Below are 16,419 nucleotides of genomic sequence, written 5' to 3' on the forward strand. Positions count from 1 at the left end.
CCTGTTTTATCATAAACATATCTAATATGTACTTAGAAAGTCCAATAATAATGAAATAATTTTTGCATGTTTATGACCATACTACTGAACATTTATATATAATTGGTCTCTTAATGTCAAATGTTTTAGTTCATAAACTATGAAATTCGTATTTTAAGAAATCAACTGTGATTTCCAAATTAGAATATTATCACATACTTATATTAAAACTTCTTCAGTGACCATAAAATAAATAATATCATGGGATGGTATCAATTAGTTAATATTGATGTGGATGGTAGTTTTAAAATGTAGGAACTGGTTCTATTCTGTAGTTTACATATTAGTTACTATCTTCACACCTGTTTGACTTATTGTATCATCTATGGAACAGAATAATTCTTCTGGTGATCATGCTTACAGTTTGGATAAAATGCAGTTCTGTTTGGGTAACAAAATTTAGAGGATCTGCACTGTGGGGACATATGAAAACCAAAACTGGTACCAATATTAAAACTAATATCGATTTTAGTAGGTTATATGTATCGAATGATTTACATTTAGAAACCTCACTTAATCTTTTCCTCATAACAGCTTATGCAGTTATTATTTCTCTCCTAACAGATGAGGAAAATAAGAATATAACTAGTTGTCTACGGCCACTCATCTGAATAGTGTTAAAGCCTGAATTCTAACCCAGGTCCATCAAAATCCACTGTGACTAGATAGAGCATTAGTTCCTTGATTCTCAAGGAGCTGAAAAGGAGTTTAAAAACAATATAATAAGGTCATTTTCAATTTGGTTGATGAAAATTGAAGCAAAGAGGTTTAAAGGCTTGTCTATGGTCTACAACGAGTTAGAAACAGAGATGATAGCAGGACTATTAGTTTTATTACAATTGCTTTATGATTTCTAAATTACAGTGCTTTTTTCTTATGTGTAAAATAGTGAACTGATAATGAGCCACAAAAATTAAATAAGAAACAGAAGAAAAATGAAATAAGAATAGTCTAGTCATTTTTAATGTTTAATCAATATCTAAGTATGTTTTTATTACTGTTTCTTGTTAAGTTGCCAGCTGGAAGGTAAAGTTGGTAATCATGAATAGGTAGGTATCTCTCAAGTAGCTATCAGCTAATTAACTTGCCTTAGAATGAGTTAATACAGGCAAAGTGCACTCAGTAAATGTTAGTTTTTAGGTGTTTTTTCATAATCATATTTAGGTATCAGCACCAAGATTTTGTTCCCTACCTTCATTCAAAACTGCAAAAGTAGTGTCAAGAATTAGAAATGTGCAAACATTTTAGCTTCCAACTCATTTTTACTTGTTCAATTTTTTTCAACAAAATCAAATCTTGGCCTTGCAGTAAGTAAGGGTCGTACTGCTCCAAAAAGGCAGGTTTCCTAACTCTGGATAAGTCACACATCCCTCTGCTTGTAAAAGAAACCTGCAAATCAAGTCAGGCAGCAAAGGCACAGAATAGCTCTCATATTTCTTAAGGGGAAATTTTTATTAAAAGATTGAGTTTTCTTTATAATATTATAATATTTTGAGTCTACAGAGTCTAATTAAAATCTGAACCTAATAGAAACCGTTTAAAAACACATACACACCTTTCACAAAAGTATTTATTGGGGTGAACTATTTCCAAAAAGGAAACCCCACCAAATTCCTGATTGGCTGTAGAAAAAAGTTGCTACTCTGCCATACTCTCTATATGGTCCACATTTCCTTTATTAGCATCTCCTAATAAGTCCCTGGAAGAAAATGGAGCCCCCAAAATGCATTCTGTAAACAGCCACCTCATCTTTTATTAGAAATCTCTTAAGATAGCTTCACATGATTTTTCATACAATGACAGGCTTAAAGATCCTCAGAAGAAATAAATGCATCTTCGTTCAATTTATAGCTTGTCCTGTTAAGTGCCAGATGAAAGAGAGTAACAGTACAGTATCAGAAGAGAAAAACTAAATTTATGAATTGCTAATTATGTTTGTATTTCTAGCCCCAAATGGTAATTGTTTAAAACAGGCAAACATGTGGTTGTGTTTTTAACTGCATTTGAAATGAGAAAATCTTATATTTCTCCCTGAGGAGTATGACTCAGTCAACACTTTAATAGGGCCCGTGATCAAGAGAAAACTTGCTCAGGGTTAGAAAACATAATCTAGTTGCAGCGTTTAGCTTGAAATTTATACGAAAAAATCTGGCAAGATTTACCTACAGGCATTACATAGTAAGTATTTACTCTAACATCATTTAAAGATAGCAAGTTAGATGTCTGACTTGTAAATAAAAGTAGCAACATTATATTCACACTTTCCATTAGTGGAAGAATAGTTCTTTGAAGGCCGACAATGCAGTCTGAAGCCACCGCAATGTTATATTTGAATAATTGATGCCTGGGATTTTTGTCTCTCTGATTTTCACCAAATTAGATCAGAAATTTACAGGAAGTTTGAATTTATGTCCTTGGTGCTTCCCAGAAGAAATTTTCTGAAGAAATGGAAATATAACAGAAAAATACTAATTTTGCATACTCCCTGACTACACTGATTCTTGGTGGGCATTATTCCAAATACTTTTCCTAGAATGGTTTCCAGTATTCCTTCCCACCACCTCCCTCTACTTAAAGGAATGCTGTGATCTCCTGGTAACTTGATATCGTGGGTTCTATAGCCTCTACTCTAAGCCATATATTATACCAAATTATGTCTACCTCCAAATGATAATTTTAATAGGAAGTGAAAAATTGATGTAACTAATCACTTCAAAATAACCTTATATTTTTCTCTTTCCTTAGAAATGCACAACTCGGTTGTAGAGTATACAGATTTCAAGATTATTGAAGAAATTAAATTACTCTTTCATCTTGAGGGGTTTTTAGGTATTTTCTGTAATTTTTTTAACATTTCCTATTTTCATTAGAAACATCAAATCTACCATTCCTTCATTTCTCTTACTTGATTGTTTCCTATCACTTTGCATAGCAAGATGAGATATAAGGAAAACATTAAGTTTCTGTAATCATGGAGTTTCAGGATTGGAAAACAACTTAGTTTATTCTAACTGCATCAAAAAAGAGATAAAAACATAGAAGTCAGGGAAGTGGTGAGGAAGCAACTGAAGAAAAGTCTGACCAGGGATATGAAAGCAGCTGATTATGACCTTAGGATGTGAAATGGAATTAAAATGTGGAATTCATGGCTGATTGAAATATAGCAGGTGAAAGTGCGATCCACGTGCAGTATTGCGCAGAACATCAGGGCTGCAAGTGCACTTCTGGGGACTGTGAACCACCAATAGAATCCTAGGCCACTTGCACACGGGGAAGACGATACTGTTTTATTGTTCTCAAAAACCAGAACGTGAACTTTTGATACTCATTATGTTTATAACCTTCCTTTTATTCTATAAATTTGGGTATATTCTAAAGCTTTGAATGAATTAGAGTACTTAGCTCTACCAACTTTATTTTTTTCCTTTTTTAGATGCAGCAAATCTCTGACATCCAGCTTCTATAATTTAAAAAATCCGTTTTAAAATCAAACAAAAGACAGTTTAACTCTTATGAAACAGGACACACACGGTAGCTACTCAATAACTGTAATTTTCATGCAGACTCTATGCTTGATGAGACAAAGGAAATGTCTTCCTAATTTCTTTCCGTTTTGCTACATTCAATCCACACCGCATCCACACAGATGCTGTTGCCAATGCAGTGCCCGCACCGGCCCCAGGCCCCGGGAGGACGCCCCGGGTGCACGAACCGGACAGGCTTCTGCACAGTGGTGTCTGCTGCACAATGTGGGAATCGGCATGAGTATCTGTATCAGTAAATCCCTTTGCTGCCCATTTTCTATCAGATAATATTGTTTTAATTAGTACCAAATGTTCATATTCAATTTCTCTGTGTTTGACACTGCAACAAATAAGAATTATGAAAAGAACAGAAAAGAAAAAAAAGAACACGAAATTTTACCAGCTCAGGAATTTACACTCAATTATGTCTAAAACAGACGTGTTCTTTTATTGACTATATTTTGATTCAGATGAATATATTAATTTCTAATATCATTCAAATGATGTAACATCTACAGATGCAGCTTATTAAGATGGTTAGATAGTAATCGGGGAAGGAGGGTTCTGGGGATGAATGAAGGTGATATATTTCTGTACCTAAATAGTAGATGGGAGTAAGAATAGCATTCCTGGAAGTGAAGAGAAAATTCTCTTCTTCCCTTGGGCTAACATATGAAGGAAATATCTGTGGGTTCTGTATCCTCAGATTCAACCAACCAAAGATCAAAACTATTTGAAAAAAAAGTTACACTGTTGCTGGCATGTACTGTGTCCTTAGGCCTATGAATGTTGTGTCTGAACTGAATATGTACAGAATTATTTTCTTGTCATTACTCCCTAAACAATACAGTATAATAACTATTTGCATAGCATTTACATTATATTAGGTGTTATAGGTAATCTAGAGATAATTGAAAGTATAAGGGAGGTTGTACATAGTTTGGGCAAATACTACACCATCTCATATAAGGGACTTCAGCATCGGAAGGTTTTGTATCTGAGGGTTTTGGTATCTGAGGGGATTCCAGGGAAGACTGAACAACAAAATAAAATGACTGGATCTTGACCATTTTATAAGGAAGTATGTTTTTTCTTTCTTCAGTTGATTATTTTTACAGTAACTGTTTCATATATTTTTAATCAAATAAAGATGCAGATTTATGGGCTATATATCTTTAGAAAAGTGACTGATATCGTTGAATTGTTATCTGGGGAAAATCTACCTTGAGACAGTAGAATAAGACAGGAGCGAAGGAAGAAAGAGACTTATTGTGCGATGCTTGACACTGAGAAGTATGTGGCTTTCACAAAGGACACCACGGATTCAACCTTCCCTCAAAAGAGGCTACTTTAAGTCATTCCTGAGTGATGAGAACACTTCCCATAATGAAAAGCTTCCCATGAATCTCCTCATCATTTTTAACAATACACTGTTCTCATAACATGAAAAATAGTTATATAAAACTCGCGGATACCTTATTCTGTAATTGGTGGACTAGGTGAAACAATAGCAGATTACATTAATTCCGTATTTTACACAGATGATTATCGACCACCTGGATATAAGAAGGCTTCCCTTCTCATGATGAGTTTTGTATAAAATCTAAAAACTGCTGACTGTGATGAGAATTAACAAGAGAACTTTAAGGAAAAAACCTTACCAGTCACGGCGTTTTTAAATACTGGAGACAAGAGTAATGAAGTGTTGTGGGGGATTCATGTCTCAAAATGAGCGACCAGTTGGTAATTAGTGGAGCTGCACAACACCCTAGTGAGATAGGTATGTTTTACTGCTGACATTTTACAGATGTAAAATGGGCATTAGAGAGTAATGAAGTGTTTGGCCTCAGGGAACCTAGAAAATCTGCATCAGCAGAAAGCACTGACTTTTCTGAGAAGTCCGATGGTGATGTAAGTACCAAGGCCGGTGTTAACGAGCACTTACTGGCTGTGTGATTTTGGCAAAGTTTCTTAGCTTCCTTAGTTTCCTCATCTGTTAAATGGAAGAGGGATAATATTTACCTCAAAGGATTATTAGGATGGAATTATTTAATCAATGTGAAACACTTTAAGAAGTACCTGGCATATGATTGGCCACTGTCTGTGAATTCTTAGCTATGCGTCGTTCTGAGCACTGGGGGTGTGAAGGCCACATGAAACTGCTGCCCTCACGACCCTCACGAGTTTCCATTCTAGTTATTATTATTTTTTAAATATATCTTTATTGATTTCAGAGAGAGGAAAGGAGAGGGAGAGAGAGAGAAACATCAATGATGAAAGAGTCATTGATCAGCTGCCTCCTGCACACCCCCGACTGGGGATCGAGCCCACAGCCTGGGCATGTGCCCTGGCCAGGAATCGAACCCCGATTGCCTGGATCCTAGGTTGATGCTCGACTGCTGAGCCACGCCCGGCCGGGCCCCATTCTCGTTATTCTCAGAACATTCTCTCAGCTGGTGGATATCTGTGTCTGCCTTTCTTAGGAACAGGTAGGAAGAGGAAGTCTTGGAGGCTTTCTTTCTTTTTTTTAGTTTCTAGGAGGAGTCACTTCACAGTGGCTGGTGACTCTTCTCAATTTCCTGCGAATGAGCTCTTAACAAAAAGAGGACTTGACTAATTTCTCTCCAATGTGCTCAGAAGCAAACAGCTGTATTAGGCACTGACTGCAGGGTGGGTGACAAAGAGCAAAAAATGATCTCCAGTCTCAGAGCTCATAAAATAGGGAAGGAGTCAGATACACACAACAATGACTCTCATTAAGGCCAATTTCATAAGTATAACAAAAGAGCAGAGAAGCAAGAGACAGGGTGCCATGGGCAGAGAGAGAAAAAATGGAGTGTGAAAATTAAGAATGTGAACACAAAGGGTAAAGAGCACGGAAGGGTAGAGATAAGGGGAGACTGGGACACTCAGTGGGGTTTTTGATATACAGGGTGCCTCGGGTTTCGAATGTCATCTGTCCTGGGGGACCACTCGAGTCCTGAAACGCTGGAAAACTGAGGGCTCCACAGCCCACGGCTGGGCCTCAGGGTCTTGCCCTTGGTGGAAGCCGGGTGGTATGTTCCATTTCCGGGGCGAGTTCGAAAACTGGAGCATTTCCTTCCGGGTTTATGGGGTTAGTCAACCGAAATGTTTGTCAACGGAGACGTTTGAAAACCGAGGCGCCACTGTATTGTAACTGTACTAGGGCTCGCAACATTTTGAAGGTGGAGACGGAGGGTTGAGAGCATGTCTTAGCTCTGCTGAAATAACTTTCAAAGCCCAAGATGGAGCCCTCCTACCTGGGTGCCATGTCAGCACACCGATCCTAGATGACTTTCATGGCCCTGTCATTGCTCCACGTGACCAAAGCCCCAGTATATATCCAGTCCACCAGTCCCGACCGCCACAACGCCTGTGGGCTCTGTGCTCTCCTGCCGCTTCCCACCCCAAACAGGGCTGACTAGGTGGCTCGCCCGCCAGGTGTTTCCTCTTTTCCTCTCCCTTGTTCTTTGTTGTTGATCCTATGAGAGCTTCCTGCCCTCTGCCCCATTTTGCAGTTCTCCACAAGGAGGCTGGCTGCTTCATGAAGAATTAAACGAAGTTTGTTTGTATCACCTAAATTGTTTTCAGTTTTTAAACAGTATCCTCATTACAGGTAGGATCTGTTTACGCAGTTAGCGTGTAAATATGAAATAGAAATTGTTTTGGTAACTTTTACTTGGCTTTCTTTGTTATTTTAGTACCTTTTCATATTCAGACTATATTAATTTGAGTTTTAAAAATATGAAACAATTTTTGAGTATGAAAAAAGTATCTAAATATTGGGGAAGTATAATGAATTGAATGGAGAATATCTAATTAGTTATGACCAAAAGCAGTATGTTTTTTCTCTATACCCACCTTACACACACACACCCTCGACAATGCCAACAGGGTCTTAACTTTTATACATAATTATGATGTGAAGAGCACTGTTCCCTATGGTAAAGTATTTTTTTAAATATGTGTTTATGTATTTAATTTCAGTAGACAAAAGTGAAAAAATATAGTTATTTGAGCCCTAGCCAGTTTCGCTCAGCAGTTAGAGTACTGGCCCATGGACAGAAGAGTCCCTGGTTCGGTTCTGGCCAAGGGCACGTATACCTCGGTTGCGGTCTCGATGCCCAGTCTCAGTTGAGGCACATGTGGGAGGCAACCAATCAACATGTCTCTCTCACATTGACGTTTCTCTCTCTCTCTCTCCCCCTTCCACTTTCCCTGAAAAGCAATGAAAAAATATCCTCTGGTGAGGATTAATATATACATATATATGTGTGTGTATATATATACATATATATAGTTATTTGAGAGATGGGATAACATATGTATGACTGTATAGACACAAACATATTAGCATTTGGAAATACCTAGAAATGTAAGAGTTTATCTTTCTGGACCCTTATTATTATTTTTAATATGTCTTTATTGATTTCAGAGAAAGGAAGGGAGAGGGAGAGAGACAGAAATATCAATGATGAGAGTCATTGATCAGCTGCCTCCTGCATGCCCCCCACTGGGGATTGAGCCCGAAACCTAGGCACGTGCCCTGACTAGGAATCAAACCTCCATCTCCTGGGTCACAGGTTAATGCTCAACTGCTGAGCCACGCTGGCCGGGCACTGGACCCTTATTTTATCGAAGATAAATCAGGACTAAGAAAGTTAAGGTTAGAGTCAAACTCAAATTTTTGAACTCCCAGGTCAGTGTCTTCTTCTAATATTACATATTCTCTGAGCAAAAGTCACTGGTAATAATAGTATGTTTTTTTGACCTCAGATATTTATAGACACTTTACATTCTAAACAAGTGAACTTATTTCCCAATTTACCGAATGTTCTTAACACAATGGGAACTGGATGGAACAGCATAAATTCCTCAGAGAATGGTGTAAATATTGATTGTTCATAGATTACTTATTAGCAATACAGCGTAACTTTGAATAAAAGGAAATGGGAGGTTCAAATAACATAAAGACTGAGGCACCAATACTGAAAACATGATCTCACTCATATGTGGAATATAATGAACAAAACAAAGTGATGAACAAAACGGATCCAGAGACATAGAAGAATGGATCAGACTGAGGGATCTCAGAGGGAAGGTGGGGGTTGGGGGAGTGGGTGGGGAGAGAGTAATCAAAGAATTTATATGCATAAATGCATAACCCATGGACACAGACAATAGTGCGGTGAAGGCCAAGGGGTGGGGTGGATGCGAGGTGGAGGGCATCAAAGGGGAGGAAAAGGGGACATGTGTAATACTTTCAACAACAAAGATAAAGTAAAAAAATAAAAACTTAGTAGAATATTAATATTATAACCAGCTGAGAATTAAGGTTCTCTCATAGCTCTCTGAACACTGAGGTATCTTAGCTGATAGCTGGTGGACCACCAGACTCCCTTAGGTCATCTCTACTTATTCTGGCTCCCATCCCCCAGATTCTATGAGTTTTGCTTTTAAAGGCTTGTAACTGTCACCTCCTTTAGATACCTAAATTTGGACTACATGAGTTATTACAGAGGACCAGAAGTGCCTATGATTTTCTTCTACATACCAAATGTACATCTCCATTAAGGCCTGTCACCAATGATATACTGGAATCAGAGTATGGAAGCTCAGCTTCCTTGTTTCTATAGTAGGGGCTCTGAGGCGTAGTTTAGACAGAGCTCCCCTTAGTCACTCTGACTTTGGCTGGCATCTTTCTTCATAGTCCCTCCTTCCTCCATTCTCTCACCAGTTCTCCTGGGAGTCTTCTTAATCCTTTGTATGCAAATTCCTGTTTCAGGCACTGTTTTTGGGTTACACCATCTAAGACAACTACCGAAGCTATTTAGATTCATTCATTCCCATTTATCTATACTGCTACCTCCCTTTCTCTTCCTTACCTCACCTTCATTCTGCACCCCATTCTACCCCAATAAGCAATACCTGAAAGAGCATGTGGCGTACACCCTATTCCATTCTATAATTCTCTATGCTCATATAATCACATGCAAATATACATGTATAGAGGCATATTTGTGTTCCAAAAATGGGATCATTTGCATATACAGGGTGGGGCAAAAGCAGGTTTACAGTCGTGAGTGTGTGAAACACAGAGTTTATTCTTATATTATAATTTATTAATCATTGTATTATTTTCCATACAAACAACTGTAAATGTACTTTTGGCCCCCCCTGTATACTTGTGCCTTGATTTTCTTACTGAACAATATTTAGGTTCCTAATAAAGGTAATTATCTTTAAGAGTGCTATTATAATTTGCCCTAGTTATAATCTTTATAAAATATTTTCTTGGAAGGAGAAACCATGTTATAAATGCAGATATGTAAAATGTATAGTTAGACTTTGAAGTCATAGCTGGGAAAAGTTGTAATGCTGTCCATTATTTTATGTTCTCTCTGAAAGGTTTATATTCCAACATCTTTGATTGGTTGCCTATACATTATGTATTTATGTATAAAAATATAATATTTTTATTTAGTTTGTACACCATTCCCATACTACTGTGTTCTGATTTTATATTATATTATACACTAATATTTCCCTAATGCTCACTTAAATAGTATTTAATACTGATTTAGAGTGCTTTTCATCTTCAGGTCTGTTTATAATTAACTTTTACAATCTACTAGAAGGGTTGATATCTTCATTTCCATTTTGTAAATATAAAGTCTGAGACATAGGGAGATTAATTGACTTTTTCTTGTCCATAAACATAACAAGAGTCAGAGTCAGGAATAAATTAGAAATCTTTGACTTCCAACTCCATGTTTAATTTTTTAGCATTAGATCATTGCCATGTTCTTACAAAATAAACTCCTTCAGAATATTATTTATTCCATAATGAAAATATGACTATTATGTCAATTGCCATCTTTCAGATCTTGCTGATTTCTAAAATTCTGATTGGATGAATGTGGTTCCTTTTCTATGGAATCTGGAAATATTGTAAGTTATCATCATCTCCAAACATGATGTAGAAAGGATTATAAAATAAGAGTGATTTGCTGTGTATGAGATACAACCTTTATAAAACACAAAGAAATATTTTCATTCTGAAAGTTGCTTATATGTGTGTGTGCATTGCTCTTTAAATGGTCATAATTTATGAATTACATGAAGATCTATTAAATTAGGGAACAGAATACTGTGTGTTCTTGTGACAGCATCCTATAGGTTGCAACATTTTAAAGGATAGCCTAACAAGATTTCTAAACACATGCTGGCCTGGCTAATGTGCAGAATCTATAATCCAATTTAAACTCAGTAAATTCCTCCTGTCTTAGACTATGAATTTATCCATGTGAATTAATGATAGTGACAGTTTTCATTGACTACATAATGCTGAAATCACTAGAGTGTCAAAACGGATACAGCCATGCTACTGAGTTACCTCTCCCTTTTTCAAACTTACATTTGTTCAGAAGCAATAGAATAGAAAACCACGTTTGTTTCTCTTCTTGCCCTGTGTTTCTTCAGAGGGGACCTAAATTCATTTATGATGTTTCTTTGCTTCTAGTAAGTTAAAGAAATGTAAGAAGTTCTTGCTTATTGTAGAATAGCACTGCATATTACATGCAATTAGTACATTTAATTTTTTAATTTAATGTTCCCTTTATCAATATTCCAGAGTAGTATTAGCACAATGAAACTATCAAAAGTGACCATGTGATCTGCTATAGGAACACTATCATAATGGTGAGGAATGGTGGAGGGGGGAGCTAAAGAAAGAGTGTGAAAACAATAAAGTAAATATATAATTCATGAAAATATAGTAATTGAGAAAAATTTTAAATGACAAAAATGGAAATTAAGTTTACCAGTTGATTGACCAGATTTATCTTGAACTAGTTTCTTATAAAATAAAACAGCTGACCAAATGTAAAGAAAAATTTTTAAATAATCAGGTATTACCATTTATCCCTTAAATCATCCTTTCCAAATTATAGTGGACTCCAGAAGTTTAAATTCATTGGCAAAGAATATGACCTACACAAACTCTTTTTAGTTTATAGTAATTCCATTTTACCATTTCTTCCCAAGTGTATTTAGAAAAAATATGTCAATAAAACTGTTAAGTTGCAGGAGTTACTGCTTCTTAGTCTATTGTATAATTCCCTAGAGTAAGTCATGGCGGAGATAAATATCTTGTATCTTCTACTTTAATGACATAAAACAAGACAAATTAATTAAGAATTTATACCCACAATAGTAAATTAGAGAGTATTCAAAGACATAGGAGGTATGTACCAAAGAAGAACAGATTTTAAAGTAAGATAATATAGTATAATAACATGCTCAGTATATACATATATGCATATATATGTATATGAAACTTTTTAGGAAGCTCCAGATAAGACCTACTTTCTCATAGTACTTGATCTCGTAGTCCAGTATGGCTCCATTGGGAAAAGCAGGTGCTTGCCATGATAGGGCAATGCTATTTTGGGATGCCCAGTCCTTCCTTACCATACCTATCAGGGAAGGTGCTGAAATGAAAGAAAATAACTAAGAATTAATTGGCAGGAATTATATTCCATAATCCTTTCTTTAATATTTGTCTTCCAAAAATACATAATTCTTGCAGAGAAGGACATCAAGTACAGGTGTCAGATTAACAAGGTAGCCTTAGGATCTATTTTATCCAGCCTAAATAAATAATTAAAATGTATTTAGAAATACTACTAGGGAATATTGGAAAATTTTATATAGTCCAAGAATAAGAGGCAGAAGTCATCATCTTTGATTTTGTTATAGGAGGACATTTTTCTTTAAACTGGCTTTGGTTTTGACATGAAGTATGTTACACTTGGCTGCTATATTTTATCAAATCTAAATTTTCTATAGAGAAATCCTCTGCAATTACAAGATCATTTATACGCTTTTCTTTCTCTTCAACACTTAGAGCTTTATGAAGTCTTAGTACTTTCTAAAAGTTTGTATCACAAAGTTCTTAACTACAGTAAATTATTGCTTATCATTGTAAGAATTATTTCTTTTGCATGGTTTCTGTTGCATTTGAATAAAATTGAAATATTTGACTTCTGAAGTTTATTTTCAGAATCATGATTTTTCCCCTCTATGTAACATTGTTTTAACAATCTAATTTCAGCCAAAAGCAATCTTGTGTTAAACATTCAAAATTTACCTAAAATATACACATCATAAATTTGTTTCTATAAAAAATGTTTCTCATTTTAAGTTTTAAAAATTTTTAAAATAGTAGTTTTTTTACATAGATATTAAAACTCATAAAAAGAGTAATACAAATTAAATACACTGAGATACCACTCCTCATCTATCAAAATGGCAAAAAGCCAAAAATCTGACACCAGCCTCTGATGAAAGGCTGTGGTGAAAAAAAACCTAAATGCATTGTTGGTGGGAATGCAAAATAATAAAGCTCTTATAAAAGAAAATTCAACAACTTAAGGCCAATTGTATGTTCATTTATATATTGGCTTTTTGGAATTTATTCCACAGATACATCACAAATATAAAGTGAGATCTTTACGAGACTACTCACTGAGAATTGTTTGTGACAACTGGAAACAGTTTAAATGTCCATCAATACAGGACTGGCTGAAAACTATGCTATATTCACCAGAGAATTTATGTTGTTGTAAAAAGGAATTGTGACTGTCTATAAGTACTACAGTGGAGTTATTTCGGGATATATATTTTAAGTGAAAAAACTAAGGCAGAGAAAATGTATAAGATACAATATAAGGAGAAACCTATGAATAAAAAATAATAACAATGGTTACCCCTAGGAGATGAGAGGAAATAGGATGGACACTACAGGGTTAAAAGCTAAACATCTCAAAATATACCTTCCCTTGAAGATTTATTTTGGAATCTTATAAATATTTTAAAACATTAGAAGTCAAATTAACATTTAAAAAAGCAATTTTGAAAAATTAGAAGAAAAATAAAAGAAACCTGTATATTGAGTTGGAGGCATAGACTCCAAGAGGAACTACTTATAATGACTTTAAAACACAGTAACTTTAACATACATCTCAATGGGTTATATTTTAAAGATTTTTTAAAAACCTGCAAAAATTATTAAATTTTTTACTAAGGATATTGTTGATGGTAGTATTGTTATTGTAATTCTGAACCTATGGGTATATATTAGGGAATAAAACAAATGAGTAATTATGTTGGGGTTATTGAGAACTAGGATTTGCCTTTTCCCCTAGAAAGGAAATACAGGTGTCTGTTCAATAAAGTATGTAAAAAACAAAACGAAGGATAAAATCACGATTACATCAATAGACACAGAAAAATAATTTGACAAAATCCAGCACGCATTTTTGATAAAAACTCTCAGCAGAGTAGGAATAGAGGGGTCATATCTCAACATAGTAAAGGCCATATATGACAAACCCACAGCCAACATTACACTCAATGGGCAAAATCTAAAAGTGTTTTCCTTAAGATCAGGAACAAGACAGGGGTGTACACTTTCATCACTCTTATTCAACATAGTACTGGAAGTCCTAGCCACAGCGATCAGGCAAGAAGAAAATATAAAAGGCATCCAAATTGGAAAGGAGGAAGTAAAAATGTCATTATTACCAGATAACATGATATTGTACATAGAAAACCCTAAAGACTCCACCAAGAAACTACTAGATTTAATAAATGAATTTGGCAAAGTGGCAGGATGCAAAATCAATATCCAGAAATCAATGGCATTTTATACACCAATAATGAACTCTCAGAAAGAGAAACTAAAAAATAATCCCATTTACCACTGCAACAACAACAAAATAATATACCAATGAATAAACTTAACCAAGGAGGTAAAAGACCTGTGGAAGCATATATCATGTTCCTGGATTGGAAGAATTAACAGCATTAAAATGTCCATTCTACCCAAAGCAATCTATAGATTCAATGCAATTCCTATTAAAATACCAATGATGTATTTCACAGATCTAGAGCAAATAGTTAAAAAATGTGTATGGAACCAAAAAAAGACCCTGAATAGCTGCAGCAATCTTGAGAAAGAAGAACAAAGTTGGAGGGATCACAATACCAAATATCAAACTATACTACAAAGCCATTGTAATCAGAACAGCCTAGTACTGGCATAAGAACAGGCATATAAACCAATGGAACAGAACAGAGACCCCCAGAAATTGGCCCAAACCGTTATGGTGAATTAATATTTCATGAAGGAGGCAAGAACATACGATGGAGTAAAGACAGTCTCTTTAACAAACGGTGTTGGGAAAACTGGATAAGCACAGGCAAAAAGATGAAACTAGACCACTAACTTACACTATACACAAGAATAAATTCAAAATAGATAAAAGACTTAAATGAAAGTCATGAAACCATAAAAATCTTAGAAGAAAATAGTAAAATCTCAGACATCTCACATAGCAGAATTTTCACTGATACATCTCCTAGGGCAAGAGAAACAAAGGAAAAAAAAAAAATAAACAAATGGTACTACATAAAACTAGAAAGCTTCTGCACAGCAAAAGAAATCATCAACAAAATGAAAAAGGAACACACTGTAGAGGAGAACATACTTGCCAATGATTCATATGATAAGGGGTTAATCTACAAAGTATATAAAGAACGTATACAACTCAACAAAAGACAAACAATTCAATTTAAAAAATGGGCAAAGGACCTCAATAGACACTTCTCCAAAGAGGACATACTGATGGCCAAGAGACATATGAAAAAATTCTCTACAACACTAATCACCAGAGAAGTGCAAATTAAAATGACAATAAGATATCACCTCACACCTGTCAGAATGGCTCCATCAACAAATCAACAAACAAGTGCTGGCGAGGGTGTGGAGAAAAGGGAACTCTCTTGTACACTGTTGCTGGGAATGCAGATTGGTGTAGCCACTATGGAAAACAGTATGGAGATTCCTCAAAAAATTTAAAATGGAACCTCCATTTGACCCAGTGATCCCACTTCTGGGAATATATCCTAAAACCCCCGAATACCAATTAGAAAGAATATACGCACCCCTATATTTTTAGCGGTGTTATTTACAATAGCTAAGATTTGGAAACAGTCTAAGTGCCCATCAGTAGATGAATAGATAAAAAAGCTGTGGTGCATTTACACAATGGAGTACTATGCAGTTTTAAAAAAAGGATCTCTTAAAAAAATAAATTAAATAAATAAATAAAGGATCTCTTACCCTTTGAGACAGCATGGACAGACCTGGAGTTTATTATGCTAAGTGAAATAAGCCAGTCAGAGAAAGACAAATACCACATGATCTCACTTATTTGTGGAATCTAATGAATATAAATTGACTAACAAAATAACTCCCGAGGTATAGAGGCATGGAACAGACTGACATATCTCGGGTGGGGGTGATGAGGGGGCAGGGACAAGAAGAAATAAACCAAAGAACTCATATATTTAGACGCATAGTTTCTGGAAACAGACAATAGTGTGGTGAAGGCCTGGAGGTGGTGGTGGAGGGACTGGGTGGAAGGGAGTGGTAAATGGGGGACATCTGTAATAGTGTCAATAAAATCATATATTTTAAAAAAGTATGTGAAAACCTTACCGTGGTAAACTCAAATCAGAAATATAATTTATGAACTCATGATATTGTTCTAATTCATTTTCAGAAATCTATTTAAATGTACCAATCACAGGTGAGAACAGGATTTGAAAAAAATTTATTCTCTATGATTATGATTAATATACTTTAAATTTCTAAGAAAAACTCAAGTATTAAGTTCAGTGTTTTATGTCTGAATGCTTCCTTTGTATCTGAAGGACAGGTGTTTTTGTAAATGTGAGAATGATGTTTGGCTCTCCTAAGGAAATGAAT

At 35.3% G+C, this 16,419-nt stretch overlaps 1 protein-coding gene across 1 annotated transcript in view; it reads right to left on the reverse strand.

The window, feature by feature from the left end:
- Positions 1 to 16,419, reverse strand: part of EPHA6 (EPH receptor A6) — a gene marked incomplete at its 5' end in the record, with an annotated part of 762,908 nt that overhangs the window by 286,637 nt on the left and 459,852 nt on the right. The window contains one exon of the mRNA XM_081138997.1: positions 11,952 to 12,076. Within this exon, the coding sequence (XP_080995123.1) occupies positions 11,952 to 12,076 (125 nt within the window). The remainder of the gene's footprint in view (positions 1 to 11,951; positions 12,077 to 16,419) is intronic.

Source organism: Miniopterus schreibersii, assembly GCF_964146895.1.
Source record: "Miniopterus schreibersii genome assembly, chromosome: 5".
Classification (NCBI taxonomy): domain Eukaryota; kingdom Metazoa; phylum Chordata; class Mammalia; order Chiroptera; family Miniopteridae; genus Miniopterus; species Miniopterus schreibersii.